The sequence below is a fragment of the Aythya fuligula genome, chromosome 2 (assembly GCF_009819795.1).
Source record: "Aythya fuligula isolate bAytFul2 chromosome 2, bAytFul2.pri, whole genome shotgun sequence".
NCBI classification, from domain to species: Eukaryota; Metazoa; Chordata; class Aves; order Anseriformes; family Anatidae; genus Aythya; species Aythya fuligula.
Window position 1 is genome coordinate 86,770,207 of NC_045560.1, and position 23,374 is coordinate 86,793,580.

Here is a 23,374-nt window from a genome sequence, read left to right on the forward strand (position 1 = left end):
AATCTAGATGACTGAATGTCCTGCACAATCTTCTTGAAATTTGGCTATCCTTTTGTGGATCTCATATTTGAAAACCAAACACAGGGCAGAGGAGCATCTTAAACTGAGACTCATGCTTGAGGGAAGACTCCTCAATGCATTTGACTCCATGATGTAATTTGCCAGAACTGACATAAATTCTCATAAACACCGTGGTTGACATGGGGAGCCTCCCTTAAAATCTATTTAATAAAAAACAAATAGGAAGCCTAGGCTTACTAAGTCTGTCCATAATGGGAGTTGAGTGTTGTCAAATGTGGGTAGGCAGGCTAGTTGTTTCCTCATTTTTTCTCACTTTTTAACCACTTGGAAGTGGAATCTGACTTCTCACCAGAATCCTTTGTTAGAAATGTTCTTTTAAAAGCAACATCTTGTGCAGGAAGAACTTGTGATAGATGAGCTATTGCGAAAAATAAGCGACTGAGTGTGGCTTTTAAAAGCTCCACTTTGAAAAGAAATGAAGGCTGAGAAAAGGAAGTACCAAAGAAATAAAAAACAAAGTTTTTCCTGCTGCCTTCCATTGTGTCTGACATTTTATCCTATTTTAGGAGTTTGCCTCTTTCTGACAGTATCTGCACTCAGTCATTACTTGTCAACATAGTTTAATTTAGCATGAATAAATATGACATAATTAGCTAAAATATGAGTCTCGTAATTACAGGTGTAGAGTTGTTTTATTTATTAAGACTTTCTGCCCAGGGAAAATGACACAACATGCCAGGAAGGCTTAAAGTCTGGAATCTAAATTTATCAATTTGATTATTTAACTGTAGTTAGGGTATTTTCATTTTGTTGCAGTATCCTTTGACAGGTCTAGTGTTTGCAGCATTAGCTGAAGATGAAGATGCATTTAAGTACAGCTTTTATGGCAGGCATTTTGAAGAGCAGTTGCCTCTGTTTGCATACAATTCCCTCAGAGAATCTTATCTTTCCAACTGGATTATTTAGTCTTGCTGATGGTATGGTTTTACCTGGAGCAGTGTTCCTAATACAGTGGAAATCAACACACTCATGCTTCAGGGAAGGCTGCTTGATGTATTTTACTCCTTGATGTAATTTCCCAAGAACTATACAAATTCTAAGTTTCCATTCCAAAGTGCTTTAGCTTGTTTAAAGCATTTAAGTGATCTTGTTCACAGCATTATGGCCAGGGCTTCCTTTAAATTATTCTCTTTGTTTTTTTTTGTGATTGCAATTTAGAAACAAAATGATGCCTTGTTAGCTTGTAAAATAATAATAGAGGAAACATTATTTCCACTTGCACGTTAGACAGCCAGCATATATTGAGTGCTTGTTAGAAATTGTCTGGTGTCTCTATACTGCAATTTTAAGGAAAACTGTCACTTTCTTCTAAAGGACATAGGCGATTTTCCCTTTTTCATAGTAGAAGGGGAGAAATGTATTAAAAATCATTGCTATTCTTGTGCTTAAGAAAGTGTACAGATCCTCAGAATATAAATTCATAGAACTCTGGCTAATCTTACAGCATGTAAGTCCTGAGATATGGTTTGAAATCCTTGGCTAGAAGGCATCGTAAAGGAGAAAATCCTTATTATCGAGAACTTCGGTTGCTCATCCTCTGAATATCACCTCTGCTGTCTCTCACATTGTAAGAGCTAGTCTAGCTCGATGAAATTATTAGGTGAAGGCTCAAAGGAAGCAAAGGGCTGTATATGCATTTTCATACAAGGCACGATGAAACTGTGGAACTCATTGCCACAGTTTCCTGTGACAGCCAAGAGCTTGCACAGATTTAAAAAAACAGAGAAATTCATGCAGAGAATGTCCAAGCAAGATGTAAGGATCCTGTGGGTCAATACATTCTTGTGTTGATTCCTGGGGGACTCGGTGAACCGGTAAACGGAATGTGCAGCTGATTTCCAGCATTTTGGATGGAGCTAAGCCCTTTTGGATAGTCGCGTGGAGCTGGCTAACAAGTAACTGAAAAGGCTTCCTTTTGGAAAGAAAACAGAAGGAAGATACAATGAAAGTTCCTAGAATCATGGAGTCTATGAGGAAGCTCAAGTCCCAACCATTATTTGCCAGATACCTCAGCACTGCGACCAGTGGCTTTTTAGTGTTTGGTGGGCAAAGATACCTCTGCAACTCCATCTCTGCAGAGCCACCTTCCTGTTACAGAGAGTTACCACGTGTCGGTGTGTTTGTATTATTCATGGTAGAGCCCTGAGTCTTCTTAGAGACTTCTGACTGTACTCATCCTTTGTTTCCTTCATCTCTAATGTGACAGAATTCATTTATGTTTTAACTTTTCCTCACTGTTCAATTAGATTTGTTACTTCATGATTTAATGGCCGTGTCAAATAATTATGATTTAGTATTTGGACTGTAGAGCAAACTACTAAATGTTCCAATAGATAGAAAATCATTGATTGTAATTATTATGATTAATTTCCGAATTAGGATTGGGGCACTGATATGCAAGGTTCTGTACAAACACACATATATATAAATAAATAAAAATGCAAGAAACAGCCTCAGACTTGAGACGTTTACAATGCAATAAGCAAGAAATGGTAAAAAGAAAAAGGCAAGGAAATCAGAAGATACCATATGACTCTTAAACCGCTTAAACTGCTTGCTACTTGCAGGCTGAATCGTTTTTCCTCCAGTCGTCATGCATTTGCTGATAGAAATGAGATTCCCCTTAAAACTCCTTCTCTCCTGACCACTTCTCAATTCTCTCTCAAAAACATATCCAGAGCTTTCATTTTGCAAAGTTTCCTTACCAAACAGATTTTCATGCAATGTAATACACAGATTTCAGTGACACATGCATACGTTGAAAAATTGGAATAAAGAATTAGAGAAGAAATTACTGATCTGTTAATGTTTGCAGACTTTCAAGTACATATTGGGCTACTAAAGCTTCTTGTATCAAGTGCAAAGGGAATATTTACAAGCTAAGTTCCTGAGCAAGACAGGGATAAATCATACGGTGCAAAAGGGAATGAGTCAGAGGAGCTGGTTGTTTATTCCTCTTGGACTGATATTTATTCTCCCTGCAGAAGGACATTCCCTCTCCAGAAAGCATTCCTTTTCCACATCTCAGAATCTCACGTATTTCACAACACTTTGATCCACTCTGTAATTAAGAGTTCCAGCTTTTAATTTAGTTTTGCCTTCTAGGGGGGTTATGTAAACTAATAACTTGTATTCCACACGAGCTTCCTTGGTTTTCCTTCTGATTGCACTTTGTATGCTACAGGTGAGAAGTAATCGTTTTTATTACCACAGAGTAGAAGAATACCCTAAAGACAAATGGGGTGGCTAACATTATAATCATAAATTGAGCTCTTAATTGCTGATTGTGGGATATTTAGGAGCGATAACTTCAGTAGAAAAGTAAAATGTAATTTCTAGTTTTGCCACTTCCATTTTGTTTACTACTCTTTTTCTAGTGCACTAATCAGAGTTTTATGAAAATCAGTTCAAAGAGTCTTGGGAATCATTTACGATTTCCTAAGGCTCTGGTTTTGCCTAGAAGAAAACAAACATAGCTTTCAGATAAACATAAAAGCACCAGCTGTTTTTCCTCCAGAATTTTTACATCCATAATACTTGCCTTTAGAGATAATTTTACAAGAAAAAACATATAATATGTGGAAATATTTAAGAATAGGTTTACAGTAATTCTGTTACTGTAAATACAAAGTCTAGCTTTAATGCATCAGTAACTGTTCCTGAGGTCTGATGAGCTGGGGGAAAAAAACAGAAGAGAAATCTTGGAGGCAGACCAGCTTGACCTTATGCCAGCTTGACCATCTTTGGGGTCCGCTGCCTAGAAGCCAGTTTGGTTTTTGCCAGGACAGTTTTCTGGACTATTACTTCAATAAAAGGCCTGATCTGATTTGTTATTTTTTCCAGAGCATCTTTGCTGGAGTTTGCTGACTACTCCTGTGAACAGTAGCTTCAGTAATATTTGTAGTGCCAGCTCATGGCCTAGTGCTAGGACATATAAATGGTTCAGCCACTGACAGGGAGGACCCTGTTTCTTCCCACTTAGAGGAAAAGACAGCTTTGCAGCCTTCATTTCTGAATTTCTGCTGTTTAGATGGTGAGCTTGCAATACTCATTTACTAAATGAGTACTGATTTCTTTTGAAGGTATGTTTGTGTCCTGCTGCTTGACTGGTTTGCAGTATTCCCTCTCACTAGCCAAGCAGCCCTCCCTGAGATGTTAGGGTTGATGGCTAAATATGCAAATTAGATTCACTGATATCTCTTAAAAAGTTGCAGTGGGGATGTTGATGGAAACTTTTGGCTTATCATCATCATCTTCAGTTTCTCTCGCTAGACCCAGATTAAATATATTGATGTACACACAAATGTGGCTACTCCAAGGGGATTCACTCCTTTGCTGTTTCCTTCCCAGTTTCAAACACCTGTGTAATGGAGAGAAAAAGTATGCACTAATAATGGGAGAAGAGTGCTGCAATATCAAATTGTGGTCTTAACTTTGCAGCACATGGAAAAATCACTACTGAACTCAGACACGAAAAATGAAGAAGTTGAGCAATATTATGTAGAAGATTTCTTTTGGGTAGTGCACAACCTTTTATGTCTGCCCCTGTGAATGACACGCAATTTCTGTGCTGCAGCACTTCTCTAAGATGAAAGGGTTTGTATAACTCACAGAGACAATCTTTGCATTTAACAAAACCGGTTCCTGAATCTTTCATAATTCATGTCTCTCACTTCAAATCACCTGTCTTTCCATCTCCACAAAGAGATGATCCCTTAAAATCATTTTACCAGTCACCCTACCTGCTTTCCTGCCTTTCTCCTTACTGCTTGCACTCCCACTAATTTGGTTTCTTCCAACACCAGTGGATTCTGACTGTTTTACCTTTACAGTGAATCATCCTTACATCTTCTGTTTTCCCCCTTTTCCTATGCCAAAGCATTCCTTTGGGAAGTTATTGATTCACGGATTGTGTAAGGGTGATACGAATAGACACAGGAGGAAATTAACTTGTAAGACAATGATGGATTTCTAAATATCCACCACTGGATTAAGTTGCAGTTTAATATGTTTAGATTAATTTAGCAATTGATTGCATTTCTAAGTAGCTGTCTTGAGACATGGTCCTAAGTTAAGTGAAGTCTTGTCAGGAATGGGGCCTTAAATTTGAAGCTCTGAGTTCCTGACAGTTTCTGATTGACAGAATAATAGCTATTATTTGGTGCACCCCTTCCTGCCCTTCAGAGGAGGTTTAGATTGGACATTAGGAAGAATTTATTCACAGAGAGGGTGGTCAAGCATTGAGGCAGGCTGCCTGAGGAAGTGGTGGAGTCCCCATGCCTGGAGGCCTTTAAGAGACGTGTGGATGTGGCACAAAGGGAAGAAAGAAAGTGGTTTTTTGAGCCTGTGTCAGAAATCGGGGGCTGATATACGAGGAGAAGCTTTGTGTGCCAGGGAAGGGGACAAGGTGTGGACCAGACTGGCAAACTGCTATGGCAACACCTGCCAGTGGCCTGAGGCTGTGGGCAGCCATTTTACCCCCAGTGCGGTGCGTTGGCTGGCACCACAGCCTGCAGGCATGGCTGGTGTGTGAGACGGAGGGCGAGGAGGCACATACAGCTCCCCTGAGCTGGCCCAGCAAGGCCGCGAGCTGCTGGGTGGACAGGCTGAGCTGCCACCTGTCCGGCTGAAGCCGTCACTGCTTCTGTCCATGTCCCAAGGCCATGAGATGAGTGTCCCTCTGGAGCCACCTCTTCCTTTCCTTCAGCACACAGAGGGACAGGGGATGGCTGCCTCAATTTTAGGAAGCTAAATCTGGGTGCCAAGCCACTTAGATCCAGGCTGTCCAGCAGGGAGGACCCACACCAGGCTTCCCCGAGGTTGCATCCGGGCCTCCCATGGGTGCAGAGCTGCTCAGGAGCACCCCTGGAAAGGAGGGTGCCCTTTCAGACCATCGTGTTTGTTTGGTCCCTGGTATTTTCTCTTTGTCTTCCTGAATGGGTACAAAATACAGTCTTTCCAAAGCAAACCGTCTTAGTGCTGTGTTTCGTAACCACCAGGGGAAAATCATTAAAGTGGAAGAAAAGGTAGAATTATTGATTTAGCAGCATGGAAGCATAGCATAACTTCTCCTTTGCTCATAAAAATACTGTGTCTTTTCTCAGCTGTGAAGTAATTTAGGTAGGTGCATCTTAAATTTCCTAAAGAATTTTTTCTTGGGAAAACCTAACATCTCTGTTAGTTACAGATACACATAATGTTGGCATCAAGTTAAAATGACCTGCAATTACAACTGTATACCTTGAAAATTATCACAACTAAAGACAGTGGTAATTCATTAGGACTGGTGAGTAAACAGGTTCTTCATTTTCCATTCTGAATCCCATACACGAGAACTGTTTTTTCCATTAGATTTTTGTTTGAGAAATACAGCTTTTTATTTCAGTGAATGAAGCTAAAAATGCATGGCAAAGGATGTTGTTAGAATCCATTATGTTTTAAATTGATGTATGACATGTCAACAACTGTAAATATTTTTTTGGCATAGATCCATTTTGCTTCTCTCCCTGTAATAAAGGGTATACTTTCATCTATTCTTAGGCAGCAGATTTTTGGAAACATTGTAAATGGGAAAACTGGAAGCAGGAGAAAAAGTGGTCATTCTTCAGTATATATTAAAGAAAGCCTTTTGTGAGACTGTTCTATTATGGTGTAAAAAAATGTTAGTCTCTTTTGCTTTAGGACAGTTTTACACCAGTGTATTCTCTTTGCTTAAACTCATTTGCTGCCTCCTGCACCACCTACCAGGAAAATTAGGTAGTGTTAGCATTAACGTTACAGCTCTCATCTCAAGAAGGCGGTGGCAGAGGCAGAGAAGGCCGGTGGATGTCTGGAGCAAGACACGATGGGGAAATGCGTGGTGGGCAGGGCCAGAATGTGCTTAGGAGTGTTCATGGAGCACAGACAGAAGTGGGGTAACTTGGTCATGGAGAGGAGCCACTGAGAGAAATACTGACAATGACTGAGATTACAGGTGCCTGAGGGGATGATGAATAAAGTACAATGGTGTCCTGAGTGGGGAAGTTTGGATGGTAGAAGGTGACTGTGTTGTTTCAGTGGGGAATCAGTTGTGCAACTGCTCCTCCAGTCACACAAGCATCTTTTCAAAGAGATCATCATGGGCTAAAATAGTGCTTCATTGTACAAGTGTCCACAACTGAGCGATGACATGCGTGCGCTTGAGTCGGTCTCAAAAGGACTCTCATCTTTTGACATGCAACTCAAAGGAAATTGGTTAAGTGAGCACAACTCCATACTTACATTCTAGAAACTGCCACAGGACAAGTCTCTAGGTATGAACTTGACACTTCTGATGCTTCAGACCATATATTTCTGTTATTGCACAAACTTTATTCCCTTTAAGAGTCTGAACTTCCAATCCCTGTGTCTGCAGCTAACCAAGTTTTGCATAGCTTGTCTGTGTGAGGTTACACCGCAAGTGGCATCTGTGACACCAGACTGCTGGTCCTCTGGTACAGCTGCCTTTTTCTAGTTTAGTCTGTGTCACTTCAGTAGATTAACTAGGGACAGCCACCTCTAGGGAAACCGGATGAGGAACGAGAAATCTGTATGTGAAGGCAAGCCTCCCCCTCCCCCCCCCAAAAAAAAAAAAAAAAAAGTGGCAAACCTTATAAAACACCTCATTTTGCAAGAGGACTAGGTGATTGGGAAAATTGGCACAGTCTGCTGTGACAGTCTTTTTGGAATTGAATACTCTAGACTCAGTATTTAGATGTAAATAGTTCTCAGTAAGGAAAAACAACCTCAGATTTAACATTCAGGGTGTTTACTCTAAAGTAGGATTAAAAAACATCTGACCCTTGACCAATAAAGTTTTGTTGCATCTTTGTGTACATATTCTCACTCTCCAGTGGTTTATAGTGACTAAAAAAATACACTGATTTATATTCCACTTGATCGCCAAAGCAGCATTACACTGTACTTCACTTCCATTTTAGCTTTCAATTTAGTTGTAATCTTTGGGGATTTTTCCATAATAATCCTCAAGCACCCATTAGCATTCTGCATTTAGTACATTTTTCAGGATGCATGCAGTCCTGCACCTTACCAGCTGGTTACTGTACACCTCTCAGTGACCCGATGAGCCCGGCTGATAGGCTGTACGGCGAGAAGTGCTGCAGAGGTTTGTCTAATTAAAAGTGCTTTTAGTTCCAGTGTTCGCAACAGCACTCCAATGCGTTAAATTACTGGCCTGTAGCACATGCTTTCAGAAGTGCAAAGCCTATTTCAATCTGCCTAATGGTTTTTTAGGATAACCTGCTCGGGATCTCTTGACAACAGTGTTTCACATGGCTTTACGAGTCAGAGGAATGGGCTGACATGTCCCAGCGAGATTGGCAGACTTTGGCTGCGTGGAGGGGTGCACAGTCTTTCACCAGACCCCCAAAACTCACCGAGTCACTGGGGTGAAGGAACAGGTGAGGTAGGGAAGGATATGTCCCATTAACACCACTGCTCCCAGCAGCCCCAAGACTTTCTGTGTCAAAAGCATCCGTCGTGCGTTTTTCCAATGCGCCTCTGATTTTCTCATTGCCTGGGTGGTGACTGAGTTGCAAGAAAGCTGAGAGCAAAATTGATATGCTGTTTGCTGGCTTCTAAGCGTTGATATAATTTGCTGTGAGATAGACACAATGTTCAGCTCATGTCTAATTGGTGCCGGTGTTGGGTGGAACACAATATCCCTTTACAAGCCGTAGGACTTCTGAAAATCATTGTAAGCAGAGTATTCAAGTCCTTCCATATTTTCTCTGATAAAGGAAGTTGTTTGATGTAGTTTATTTTTGTGGCACTCAAACCCCCTATTTAATTGGGCCCTTTTATGCTCTGAGGCTTTCTGTTTGCCGCGTGTAGTATTTGATTGCGGAGTGTTCAATGTGCCTGAGCTGCTTTTTGTTCCGTACACAAAAAGCCGATATCTAAATTCCCTTTCTCTGAATACACATGAAAGTCCACGGGGACGGCACTGTTGTCAGGATTATGGACTGTTCCCTTCCTGCAAGCCATTCCTGTCTGTGTAAGAGTAATTGCATGGCCCTGTTCACGGCAGCATTTTGCACTTTGCTTCCATAGGTGCTAATGTCACCGCAGAGTGAGGCAGTGGAGAACTGGACTTGGGAAGGGTCGGTGATGAAAAGGATTGTCCCAGGGGCAGTGATTGCTGTGCTTCATGAACTGTTGAATTTTCGGACACTTCTCCCATTTCTAGGATTGGAGCTGGACCAAAGCATGATTCAGTAGTGCTCAGACATATGATAATTTAAAAAGTATAACAACAGAACGTGATCATAAGCAGAATATTAAAACCCAACTCTAAACAAGATCATAGTTTTTTTTCCTTCTGTATTAAACCACCTGCACACAGACTGCAGCAAGTGCCCTGGCTTCGTTACCCCTTTTGTGGCAGGAGTGCCATTGAGGACACGGTCAGCCTGTTTTGTTACACAAGAACTTCATTCAGCTTCTTCTGGCTGTCCCCTTTCCACAGATGCTGTTGCACCCACCCTTCTAAATTACGTGGCAAAATGCTGTTTTTAATTGTTTTGCCTTTGGCAGATTTTCTTGCAATCTGTCAGTTCCCTGTGCATCTAACAAAACATGACCCTAGAAAAGGGAGGGGGTTTATTTATCTTAAAAGCACAAAGGCTCTGTCTAGCGTGAACAAAACACTGCTTTTATGAAAGATAGCACATTATTCCCTGTCGCAGCTAGGTAAAATTGCAAATGGATGAATACCTTTGTTTTTATTCTCCCTGTCATATATACACATTTACTGGGAGTCTATTAAGATATTTGCCATGGTTCTCTGGCTGCCCGTATCTTAAGGCGCTGATAAGCCACAAGAAACAGTTCATGGTTCTTCGGGGTCCCAAATTGCTCTTAAAATTGGGTCTACCCGAATCCTTCTTCTGTAATTGAAAACTCTCTTTTGGATTTGGTTCAGTAGCATCCAAAGGTACCGAGGCAAGTAAAAGGTTGTGCTGGACCAGGAGCCGTCAGCATACTGACAGCAGCAGGGGTGATGAACTTATTTTTGCCAGGGAATGAGAGTCACCGGCCACAGAGTGCTTTTGCTGGCTGCTTTTTGTGCTTTATCTCCCAAGCTGACGTTTCGCAGGAGATAGAGGCATTATATATATCCACACAAGAGGGAAACAAAATCAAGTCGGGGAGATACAGACCCCTTAGAGGAGATTAGAGCTTGGAAGGGCACAAAGTACGTGCAGATACCATCTGCAGAGGAGGTGATTAGATGTGAGAGGGATGCGGGAGGGAACGCCTGCACTTTAAAACCGAGCTACTTCAGCATACTGCTGTGGATGGAGCAGTCAGCTTTTGGGGTGCTGTGATGTGCTGGCATGCCTTGAAACCCGTCCAGAAATTGCAGTGGGGGGTAGCCAAGTGTTATTGCTGGAAAATGAAAGTTTTCCATAACACGGAAAGGCAACAGGACAATTTCTCTGAAAATAATGAAGCATTTGTTTCTAGAAGTTTTATCTCTGGTATAAAACTGATAGTTTCGTGAAAATGCCAGCTCAACTTTGTCATCTGTTGATGGGATGATCAGCAAGATGGGAACAGAACAGGGAGCATTGCTCTCGTTCTGTAAAAGCCCAAGGTGCTTCTGCAACTTGCACGAGGTGGGCAGGGCTGGTCCTCAGAGCCCAAAAACGATGCAGGGGAACTGGCAGAGGGCTGGGGAAGATCAGCAGGAGCAACAGGGGGCAGGACTGGCCTCCTAGGTCTGCAGGCCTGCTGGTGGGATGGTTGGGAAGCGTGAAGCAGGTCTACAAGGTTAGGAGTGGCTGTCATCTCCTCTCCCACCACGGCGATTTGGGGAACCAAACCCAGGTAGCAGGCGGAAAGCATCAGGCAGTAGAAGAAAACTGCCCTACCCTGTGTGCAAGAGCTGTAGGCTCTGAGATGTAGGCTCTGCTACCAAGTGCAGTAGAAGGCTTTTTATGGGTTCATCAGGATTTTGGAGAGGCTAATCACATGGAAGTCCAGTAAAGACAAGGAAGCACAGAGCAGCCTTTTACAAAGTATCTGATTCAGAGAGCTAGAAGCCGGGCATGTCTTTTAGGAGCTGTTGCTCTGTGTTTGCTCTGTTCCCATGTACTGCCCTGCACATCTTTTGGCTGCTGTGGTGCAGGTGAACCTCTGATCTCGCAAAGCACTGCTATTTCTTCTGTGATGTTGTGGTTCTCAAGACTTCCCGGGCAGTGTAGGATCTGCCTTTTCATGTTGTAACTGTGGGAAATCTCTCCGTGAAATGTGACAAAAAAGAAAAAAGAAAAAAAAAACACCATAGAAATAGTCGCTAAGCTAAATGTTGAGGTTACGTCCCTTACAAAGCACTCTAATCCCACAGTGATGAATGTAATATAACTACCAGGTCTTCTATCAGATACCTTAAAAGTGACCTATTTGACTGCTGCAAGGAGCTATTAAAAGGGCAGCTATTAGGGAGTTTAGTAAAAAAAAAAACGAGCCCGGAGCAGTCTTACATCAAAGTGTTACATTGCAGAGGTTGTCACTGCACTTCTAATTGGCTAAAATTTGCCGTGACTTATTCTCCAGGCAAACACATTAACTTGCAGTTGAACAGATTCCTTTGTCCATAATTTGGTTTAATGCCCGATGAAAACAGTTGATTAAAACATGATTTACCGAGTCACTGTATCTGACTTGTATTTTTGAGCTACTAGGAAGATGGGCCTGTGCAAAAGCAGGGGCAGGCTGCAGAGCAGCTAGGCACAGCTCTGCAGAGTACGGCTGCGCTTTTGTGGAAGGAGAGGAGGAGGAGGAGGAAAAGCCTACGAGAGTCTCTTGCGAGGTTGTCAAGGTTACAGGTACTGTTGCTTCTGTAGGTGAGTGGCTTGGGCATTCGCTGTTGATAATTTGGATCGGCTGTTTTCTTCTGAGATAACAGAATTTGCATTTTAATTAAATTGTTGCATTTATCAACACTGAAGCGTAAAACACAAGTCACCGGAAGCTTTTCACAGTATCGGCATAAGGACTTTGAAAAAAAAAAAAAGACTTACAATTGTTGCATTTACCCCCCTAATATTTCTGAACTTCTTAAAATATTTAAGAGAATTTAAGAGATGAGAATCCATTTACAAACAGATTCTCAGTGCATTCACCACCAAATGGGCTCAATCTCCTAGCTGCTTCGATCCCGATACAAATGTTGTTTTGGAAGCTAGGATTCGCCGTTTCAAACAGGGGAAAACCCAGAGCCTCATTCCAATCTGGTGCTCAGTGTGATAACGGAGGATTTGCGCTGAACCCGCTGCTTCAAGGCATCGCTGCAGCAGCAACAGCTATGCCTTAGCCCTAGGAAAGAAATCTCTGTTGATACCAGTGTGGTGTAGCTCAAGCAGAGCCTGACAGCGCCAGGATATACTTTAGGAAAACAAATGATGTCGTGGTAGATTTCAAACTGTGCTTGGAATTGGTACAATATGTCATATTGAATTTTCTGCCAGATTTAAGAGTGATGCGGCAAGATCTTAATCTACTGCGAAGATGTGCGGCACCACTGACTTCCTCAGAGCTGCATATGCATATGCAGCTGGGGATGTGGCCCGGGAGGTTTATACTGTAGATCAAATGATCTCTAATATGCTGCTGCTGCACGGAAGGAAGACCAGATGCGAAATTCGGACAGAGAGGTGGTACCAAGGACCAGCTCAGAAAGCAGGCAGCCCGCATTGTAGACTAGAGAGGAGAATCACCCTTCACTGCCCTTCCACCACTAACATCTAGTCACAAAATCCACCGCTGCTTTGGCATTAGAGGAGCCCCCATTTACTTCAAAATGTTTTTCATGTGTTAAGTGAGATAATTTTGCAGACTTTAGAACTCACAAAATGTCTTGCCCTTTGTGATGGGAATCTGGGACTCACGCTAAATCAATATAAACTGCCCAGTTTTAAGTAAAGCAGAAGTATCAGCAAATGCCATGCCTTCGAGGCAGCTTATCCACTTGGATAAGAGTTTGGAGGAGACACCTGCTTCTGTCTCTTCCTTCTCTCTCTCCTAAAGGAGAGTGAGCAAGTGGCACTTTTTGGTCTAAAACTAGCCCTCGTGTGCCCACTCTGCCTCCTCATCCCACTGTCCACTTAAAATCTTCAATTTCTCAGCTTCCCCACAGCCCTCTTAGGCAGATGGAGAATGGCATCGTTAGCTGGATCATCAACGTTGTCCCTCTGACCAGCAGCTCCCGCCTGGCCCCGCTTCCTTTCCTGGGATGGAGCCAGGGAAGGGTTGAGGCAGGCACGGGAACAGAAAAAGTCTTCGGATTTAGAGGAATGGTACAAGGAGGACTGCGGAATTCTTTTTCAATGTTTGGACAGTGTTGTACTGGTATTTATGAGCATAGGGTTGCTGTAACACAGGTGGTTCGGCCTCTTCAATGATGCCCTTTTCTGTAGCATTAACCACATCATGCAGGCACAATACTGCAAAGAAAGAGATGAGGCAAGGATGCCAGTTGACTATTCCCAATCTGAGCACTAGACAGGATTTGCAGGTACAGTAGTGATGGGTGCAAATGCAGAACCAGAAAATAGCCACTTTTCTGTAGAACAGTTGCATGACACACACACAAAAAAAATCCAGTTTGCTATATTTAATGTACGTTGTTGCTGTCATTTGGCTTTGTAGGGTCCCCTTCTCAAGTAGGTAGTTACTGCCCTTCTGTACATTTCCCCCCACATTTCCCCCATATTAAATAGTTTAGCAATTTAGGGCTAACTTGTTTTATCTTTACATTTAATAACTTTTTGATTTAGGAAAGACTGTCATGCACAGCATTAAAGTACTGCTAGTAATGAGTGGAGGCATTTGCATTCTGAATCCTCGTGAATTATATTTCGTGTGTTGCACGGTTTTTACTTCATTCCCTGGCTGATCTTTATAACCAAGTATAGCCTGTAACATTTACTTTCCCAGAATGAAATAAATCCTGTACATGGCATTGACATCACTTACGTTCCTCTTGTGCCTTTTAAACAGTGTTTAAATTTCAAGTGGTCTTGTAGGTCTCGGACAAATTCTCCATGGAAAGTGGATTGCACTTTTAGTATTTTAATTCTTTGTGCTGTACAGCTTTGTACATCACAAGGCTATCGCAGGCCAGTTGGCGAAACATTTGGGTATCTTTTTCTAATGGGAAGGCAAACCCATCTACAGATGGAAGAAAGCTTATCATGCACAAGAAGGTACTACAGTTAGCTGAAACAGAATTATATAGATTAGAGTAGAATTTCGTTAAACTCCACTGAGGGCAGTGTAGTTAATTAATAGTTCTGCTTTACCTCGGTTGAAGGATTCAGCACCTCCTGGTGTGCAGAGGGCCCAAGACACGTTCCCCTGCCCTGCTGAAGTCCTCCTCCCTGTTTTGTCCAGCCCAGTGACATTTTGCACGGACAGACTGAGGGGCCACAAACAGAAAAGCAGCACAGTAAGGTTAGGGGAGTGAAGCACGTAACTTTACGTGAGATGTGCTCTATTGAAATCTGTATTTGCTATCTGTTCTGCTTCCAAAACCTCGAACGGATGAGAAGCCACCCAAAATTACAGGAGAAGCCACGTGTTAGAGGCATTTGTCAACATTCAGTTCTAAAACAAAATACCTTAAAACAAATGCCTTAAATAGTCAGAGAATTCATGGGTACAATCAGGCGAACCAAATATCTGCAAGTCTTGCAGGTCTCTTCCATAGAGGAGTAACTCTTCAGTGAGGAAGGGCCTTTGCTGCTGTCAGTTCGCATCTGCCTCTCAGGCAGCTTCGTCAGTGCACAAACACGCCATCTGATCCAAAGAGAAAACTATTAAAACTGATTTGTGAGCTGTGTAGTTTCTTCTTTAAAATGTGTGGCTTGTACCTACTTTTGGTTTTCAGAGAAAACACTTAAAAAACAAGAAGTTTTAGAAGCTGGAGCCACGCTGTTTGGCTTAGTTGTGACAGCAGATCCATGGTAGCGGAAGGGTGAACCTCATCTATGATTTATTTACTTGCATGGCAAGCAGCTTGACAGTTGACAGGCTTTTGGCACACCCATATTCTGTCAAGAGTTTCAGCTGTATCATGTCAATATACGCTAGCCCATGCTGCACGTCCTGTCCTGGTGGTTGGTGGTGCCAAAGTGCTGCTAGATAGCCAGGCTCTGCCCAAGCCTGATCTGTACTTGTGGAACAGCGGGACAAGTTCCTCTGAGAACATGGATGGATATGAGGTGATTTGTAGGGTTTAGTTATGCTTTACAAGCATGTGTTGATATTTAAGGCAGAAATACTTTTTTTTTTTTTGAGGAGAACTGTAGGTAATACAGCATATGCAGCCATCAGCAGCGAAGTGAGGATGCTATCTTCAGAAGGAATCAGATTTATCTTGTGAACACTGTGCCAGTGGCTTGTTGTCCACCTGGTCCTTGGAAATGAAGTTATTTTGGTGTGCTATGAAAATAAGTGTTTGTAGACTTGCTGACTTACACAAAATGAGTGCTTCATTTTACACCTGAAAAGAGACTTTATTCAGAAGAGGCTGGAGTTATTCAGTTCTGGTGGAAAAAAGGCCAATTTTCTCACGAAATGGAAAATAAACTAATCTGATACTTTGACTACTACATGAAATGCAATGTATGCTTCGAATGGGGAAAAAGTAATAACATTTATAATCCGCTCCCTAATAGCCTACAGTAGCACTACTTCATTGTTGACAGCCAGATTTTTCTCTCGCTTAAACCTGTACTCAGTTATCTGGCCAGTCTGTGCCCAGGTGCTGTCGTAGATGGGTGTTTTGTACAAGGGATTTATTGCACGTTCACTTGCAAAGGGCAGGACAGCCCATGCTGAAAACCAGAGGAAAATCAGAATATAGCCAGCTCAGAAGGCAGGGTTTCCTTATCCTCTTTGCTGCTTTTATGCAATGTGCACAATGCTCACATTTGTTTAATGTGCCCGGTGTTACTGACTTTGTGTTAAGATTTTCAGGGCTTGAGAAATACTAAACTGTTCTAGATCGAAGTATGCTATGGGCGTCACATAATAAACTCTTTCCTTTTTTTAGGCCCGAACTGCTTTGCAGAAACCATTGTCATTCCAGCAGGCCGAGAGGTGAAAACTGATGAATGCACTATATGTCACTGTACTTACGAAGAAGGCACTTGGAGAATTGAACGACAAGCTATGTGCACTAGACATGAATGCAAACAAATATAGGAAATCTACCAGTCAAAGTACTTTCGTGGTTTTTATAAACTGTCTCACAGCAGTGAGCACCCTAGGCGACCCAGGGAAATCTGAATGAGAAGATTCTGGTGAGGAACAAAGAATAGACTATTGATATTTTGCTTTTCAAAATAACATAATACTGCAAGAGAAAGAAGTGCATATATTTAAAAAGTTTGGACATAAAGAATACTTGTCTTAATAAATGTGTTATTTTCACAGTGAGTACACTAAAATACACTCTATAAATTATTCTATGTATTTCTATAATGCCATTATAGAGGTTAAAAATAAATGTTTTATATAGACAATACAGATTAAAGTACTGTATCATTGCCTGTCCTGTTGTATACATGCACCATGGCTAAAACATTACACTTCTGTTCTATTTTTATATATTTTTTTTCTTTTTTCCTTTTGTTTTGGTTTTTGTTTGCTTGTTTCAGTGGGCCAGGAAAGAGCGAGTTTGCAACGAAGCTTTGACATTCTCACTCTTGAAAAAAATGTCTCAAAATATGCTTTTAGAGAATATGTGCTCACATATGAGTACTGCTGTAGTATGAAAGCTGGCTGGCCTTGTTCAAGTGGTATATATCTCCCAATCCACAGCTGAGATAACTGGGAGCAGTGGATTATATGAACTGGTCTCTTGTAGCTGTTGTTATAAAAATTTAATTAGACAAAATCAATTTCTAATACTAAGTTCAGACATAAGACATTGCAGCAGGGCACATTGCTCTGTGATATAAACAATACAGACTCGCGGAGCTGGTGTAAATGAGGTAAGTAAGCAGGTGGCATCGTTAATGTCATGCATAATGGATGTGACGAAGTGCAGCTTGGGTGGGCTATGGCAGCCAAACACTGGCATGGCTGCACAGTGCAAATCCTTGGATTTGCAGGAGAGCTGGTTCAGAGTTGCACCATCCCCTAGACCCTGCTCTTCCTACCTCGCTGGTGCTTGTTCAGTTTTTTGATTCAATGTCAGTCTGTCTGTCTGTATAGGGTATGTGACACAGTGTGTTGGAGAGAGTGCTTTTGAGCCAGCTCTTTGAATCCATTGCAGGATTTATAGCGCAGAGACTGACCCTGACGATGTGTGAAGTGAATCACATCTCCCCGCTTCAGCCATTAACAGCCTTTGTTTGGATACATGTTGGTTTTAATTTAGTTTATCTCCAACTCCTGGACTGCATCTGCTTTGAATACCTGTTAAGACAATGTCTTAAGAAAACACAAGCATGGGTGCTTACTTTTAAGCTTTTGCTAGAGGGAAGACTTAATGAATCAATACTGTAAAATGAATAATGTTGCTTGTATTCCCACTTACCCCTTGAGATTAACTGCCTTGCTGTAACCTATTTGCCATGTTTGCATATATACCAAGTGTCAATTTCTGATCCTACTGAAGACCATGGGAGTGTTGCCAGGGACTTCAGTTGATCCCAGTTCTCTCCTCAAGTCTGTGTTTTTAGTGTGTGTCTAACGTGTCTTCATTGCCTACTGAAGTCGAGTATCCACACAGCGCTGAGAAGGTGCCAAGAGCAACGATGTTCTTCCATGGAGATCTCCTTGAGACGAGCAGAGGTACCCATGTAGGAAGCCACGGTACAACATGAGTGAGAACAGAGATGGACTTGCAGCTCAGGGTGGAATTCCTTTCCCAAGTAGGCTTGTTCGTGTCTCCTTAAGAGATACATGTTTTCAGTGAAACTATGAGAGACTTGGAGTTGCCTGTCTTTCAATGTATAGCCAATAATGTTTAACTTTTTATAAATCTCACCTTGGACTAGTTACACTTTGCTTCTCCTTCACTGAAGCTCTTCTTAGGCTTTATACTGTGCCTCGGGGCTTGAACTGATGTCCTTTTGGGAAGTTCTGCCTTTACTGAAGTAGTGAGTACAAGGTTAAAGGATATTTTCGTGTGTATTTCTCGTGTAACTTTTATAACTTTTCTATTGCATATTTTTCCATCTTTCAGTCCTGGCACCAACATATTCATGTCATCTTTAGTGTTGATCCTTTCCCATTTGATACGGAATTTCTTGGGCAAATTCATCTTCAGAGCCAGCTTTGTGGGTGATTTCTTGAAGAGATATTTTAAGATATAATCAATCGATCTTTCTTTTCAAGATATAATCTTCAAGTCTTTTGAGATTCAGATTTATTATTATTTTTTTAAGATGTAGTGAAATAAAAGTCATAATGATCTTTGGACTTTCTTTATGCTAAGGTCACTGGCCACATCCAGCTTTGGCCTGTAGTATTACAACAACGAGAGCCTTTTGGTCATTTCTGAGGATAGGGAAATGGACTGAGTGACTCATCTTGGGCAGATGTGACCAGGCTCACCCAAATTTGGAACCAGAGTTTGCATACAGTAAGCTCAGTGTGTAACCTGCTCCATGCTGCCGTTCACCCATCAGGCAGATAAGCACCGCGCAGTCACCCACCCACTGCCCCCAGTGGGACAGGGGAAGAGGAAGAGAAGAGCAAAAACAAGACATGTCATAGGGCAAGATCAAAATAATTTAATAAGTGAAGGAGAAGTAGAAGAAAAAAAGATAGAAAGCAAAGCAAGTGATGCAAAGGCAATCACTCACCACCTCCCAGAGGCAGACTGATGCACAGCCAGCTCCTGAACAAAACCTGTTTAAACCTTGCTCCTCCCCATCTCATTGCCAGTTCGGTGATGTATGGCATGGAATATCTCTTTGGTTAGTTTGGGTACCTGCCTGGCTGCAATCCCTCACAAACTCTTGCATGTTCCCGATCTTATTCAGTGGGGAAGCAGAGTGAGAAACAGAGCAGGCCCTGACACTCTGAAAGATCTCTTCAGCAGCAGCTAACACACAGTGTAAAACAGTGTAACACACCAGCATTGTTTTAGTCACACATCTAAAACACAGCACCAAACAAGCTACTATGAAGGGTAACTCCATCCCAGCCAGACCCCATAACCAGTGCTAACATCAGCAACCCCAGCACATAGACCTTAAATGACCCCGGGAGCCAAGCTCCCAACATGTGACTGCACCAAACAGCTCTTGGGTCTTTGGAAATGGCATTGGAGAGCAATTCGCATCCCGTTTCGTACTGTTAATTGACATAGGCAGAGGCTTGAAACAGAAACGTTCCTCTCTCTTTATAGGAGTGGAAAGTGAAAATATGGAAAAGATTTAAAATTGAAAAACAGCCAATATAGGATACAGTTAGATACCGTCCACCTTTAATCTCATTTAAACTCATTTAATCTCCAAGAGAAAAAAACAGGTGTTCTGGTGGCCATGTGTATTTATCTAAATGTTATGGCTTGGTCAAGTAATATAGCTACTCATATTTAAGCCTAAAAAATGAGTAAAGCCATCTGCATCAGAACATTGTTTCCAGTGAACCAAACTGCAGACAACACTGGCTGACCTACTGAAACATTCCTCTGACAGCATAGTGGAATAAAAAAAAAACCAAACCAAAATCAAAATAATTATTGGAAATTTTATATTTATTTATAAAGTTAAGCAAGTAAGGTGCATGTTAGTGAAGTAAAAAGCTCAGTTATAAATAAATAGTTGTTACAAAATAAAGCTAACTTTTGTCCATAAATATTGTCCAAAAGGAGGCACACCTGAAGCCTAGGAACTCAGACATTTTTTGTTTTCAGTGCAAACATACAAGGATTATGTATCTGAATTTTTCCACTTCGCAGGTGGTTGTGTCCATAAAAGCTGAATTCCAGGACACACTGATAGCTCATGAATAATTTTGTATTTGAAGGTCTGTTGCCTGAAAAATGAATATTCTTCTCAGGTGTACTTAGGTAGCTGCATTGGCATGAGTATGAGATTTCTGCTTCCACTTCACTTGCTTCTGCTTATTTCCCAGTTGAAATATTGCCAAAGTATTTTTTTTTTGGCTCTGTCCATTTTTGTAGGACTGCACTAGACATGAATTTGACTTCAAACGTGTAAGTAGGTGCCTGAAGAGATGATATTCTAGATGGTTTCAAGTAATTATAAAATTACAGGTAGTGTGCAACAGTAGTATTTACACTACTCATTTAAACCTCAAAAAGATAGTGCAGGTAATCACCGAAAAAATTATGCAAGATTTTAAAGGGGAAATGAGAAAAGATGTGAGATATGAAACAGAGAAACTGAACATGACAGTGGGAATGTAAAAGAGGGAAAAACCTAACTACAATGTCATAAACATGTTTTACAGGGAGATTTTCAAAGCATATCTTAAGGAAAGTAAATAAGAAATGTAGTTGGACATAAATTGACATATAGGAAATTCCATTTGGAAATGAGAAAGAAAATTTTATTATAAAGGAGCCTGATACTGGAAGATGTTGCACAGATAGGTTGTGGGGTCTCCATCTGTGACGATGTTCAAAACCCAAGTGGACGCAGCCCTGAGCAGCCTGCTGTAGCCGGGCCTTCACTGAGAAAAGAATTGGAGTGGGTGATCTCCAGAGGTGCAAAATTGAAAATCAGATTACAATGAAATTTAATTTAGCTCTTTTTTTTTTTTTTTTTTTTTGGATTAAAAAGGATGATAAAAGCTTCTTCCACCTTGGAAAACTATCTCTTCTGTTCACATATGGCATAATAGGATCATAGAATCATTAAGGTTGGAGAAGACCTCCAAGATCATCTGGTCCAACTATCACGCTACCACCAATGTCACCCGCTAAGCCATGTCCCTAAGCACCACGTCCAACCTTTCCTTGAACACCCCCAGGGACAGTGACTCCACCACCTCCCTGGGCAACCTGTTCCAATGCCTGATGGCTCTTTCTGAGAAGAAATGTCTCCTAATTTCCAAACTAACCCTCCCCTGGCACAACTTGAGGCCATTTCCTCTAGTCCTATTGCTAGTTACCTGTGAAGAGGCTGTAGAAGAGGCTGACCCCCAGCTCCCCACACCTTTCTTTCAGGCAGTTGTAGAGAGCAATATGGTCTCCCCAGAGCCTCCTCTTCTCCAGACTAAACACCCCCAGTTCCCTCAGCTGTTTCTCATAGGACTTGTGTTCCAGGCCCTTCACCAGCTTCGTAGCTCTTCTCTGGACACACTCCAGGACTAAAATGTACTGTCAAGATTTGTAAAGTATTTGGTATTACTTTTTATAGTAACTTTTGCATCTAAAGTATGATAGCTGCATAATACATAGGAGGCTTTGAAAGACACATATTATTTAATGATCTAATACAATCCAACTGAACAAACCATTTATTTCCCTTATCAGCCAATGAATTTTTTTCACAGCTTACCACAGGATTTCTGTCTACAAAAATGCACATTCTGCCCTGTTTTTCTGCTGCATTTAGAAACAAAATACAAACTGGGGAGACAGCATTGAACTAAATATCACAGACTATGTTATTTTCCTGGCTATCCAAGAATTCAAATTATTCATCACTTTTTGAATTTGTTCAGTTTTTAGAAGGCAGCCACTCCTCAGAGCCCCCCTTTCTCTCAAGAATCAAAACAGAGAAAAAAATCAATACAACCTACTATATCTTTCCAATGGCTTGTATATTTTATGACTCATTCATTTTATATGCTTTTAAAAATATGTAGAGGAAAAATCCAAACATGCATGTAATTTATCAGTTACAGAGAAGTAAAAAAATTTTATTAATTAATCAGTAATAGAATAACATTTACATAATTAGCAGCACAAAAGCTAATGTTTAAAAACAATCAACTGTCAACTTACCAGAAATGTTGTTATATTCATATTAGGTTATTTTCATGTTATTAGCTAATAGTAATGCTATTTTTGTAACACATAAGTTTTCTGCTTTTAAAAAGACCTTTATTATTAATAAATACATTGCATAAAAAAGCTATTGTTGAAAAGAATAGGCAAAATATAGTAGAATAGCAAGTTAGTAAATGTCCACAATGTATCCATGGTAAACGTTAACTTTGCAGCTTATATGGGGTCAGTAATCTTCTTGTCAATTTAGAGCTCAGGATGATAGCCTACTTTATGTTTCTTTTGCAAAAGGGGAAAAATACCACGCATAACATAAACACCCCAGTTTCTGCAAATTATAGAGTACTGCTGCAGATTTTGTACAAACTGCAGGAACATCTCAAAAAGTGTAGTGTGCCAAGTATTTCTGCATGCACATATTTTACCTTGTTGGAAAGATGTGATTTAATGGAAAGCTTTGAAAATAGGAATACATATATCAGTTCGTAGACAATATGGAAACACAGCAAACATATAGTAGATGTAATATGATGAAATGAAAGTAGGTTTTACATTCGATAATTCTGAGAATAGAAAAACAAGTACAACTTTTTTTTCATGACTTTATATGCAAAGAAATTTCTTTTTTCTGTCCCCAACCATACATGAGAGTAAACCTAAAATATTTTAGTGATGAGAGATGTATATTTGTATATATACAGCATGTATACATTGGCAAATGAAAATTCTTTTCTTAAGACAGCATAAATCAAGAGTAATTTAGACGTCTGGGTCAATACTGTTAACTGAGATCAGGGTTTGTTCCACAGAATACAGGTATGATAAAGCATCTGAACTTGACTGCAATCATTGAATGAGAGAGAACTTTCATAAAGATCATTTCAAGTGCTTTTCTTCATAACAGGCAGAGTTAAAGGCAAACCCATATCACCACTTACTTTACTTTTTTTCCAGCAAGTCATAAAGGGTGTGTGAACTTTGGGAATTAAAGTGAATATCACTTATTGGGAGGACCAAAAGATATCGTTTCTGTGCTCTGCTAAAATGCATAAATGTATGCTTAGTGAAGAAAGTCAAATTTAGTCTATATATTGCCCCAATTAAAAAGCACATCATTTTTGTTATTCTTCCTCAAAGTACAGATACAATTCTATGAATGTCTTTACTTGTTGGAATGGTTGGAGATTGCTCGAAAGCCAACCAGAGCTTTCTGTTTCTGATGTGCAATAGAAAGGTAAATATATAAAAATGTCAAAATGCTGCTTAATTTATATTTCTATTGCCTTAAAAAAGCAGCATTCATTTGAG

General features: G+C 40.9%; 1 protein-coding gene across 1 annotated transcript in view; it reads left to right on the forward strand.

Moving 5' to 3' along the window:
- VWC2 (von Willebrand factor C domain containing 2) overlaps positions 1-16,613 on the forward strand; it is a 56,909-nt gene extending 40,296 nt beyond the window's left edge. Inside the window, exon 3 of the mRNA XM_032182268.1 lies at positions 16,181-16,613. Within this exon, the coding sequence (XP_032038159.1) occupies positions 16,181-16,332 (152 nt within the window). The 3' untranslated portion in view covers positions 16,333-16,613. The remainder of the gene's footprint in view (positions 1-16,180) is intronic.
- Positions 16,614-23,374: the final 6,761 nt, after the last annotated feature.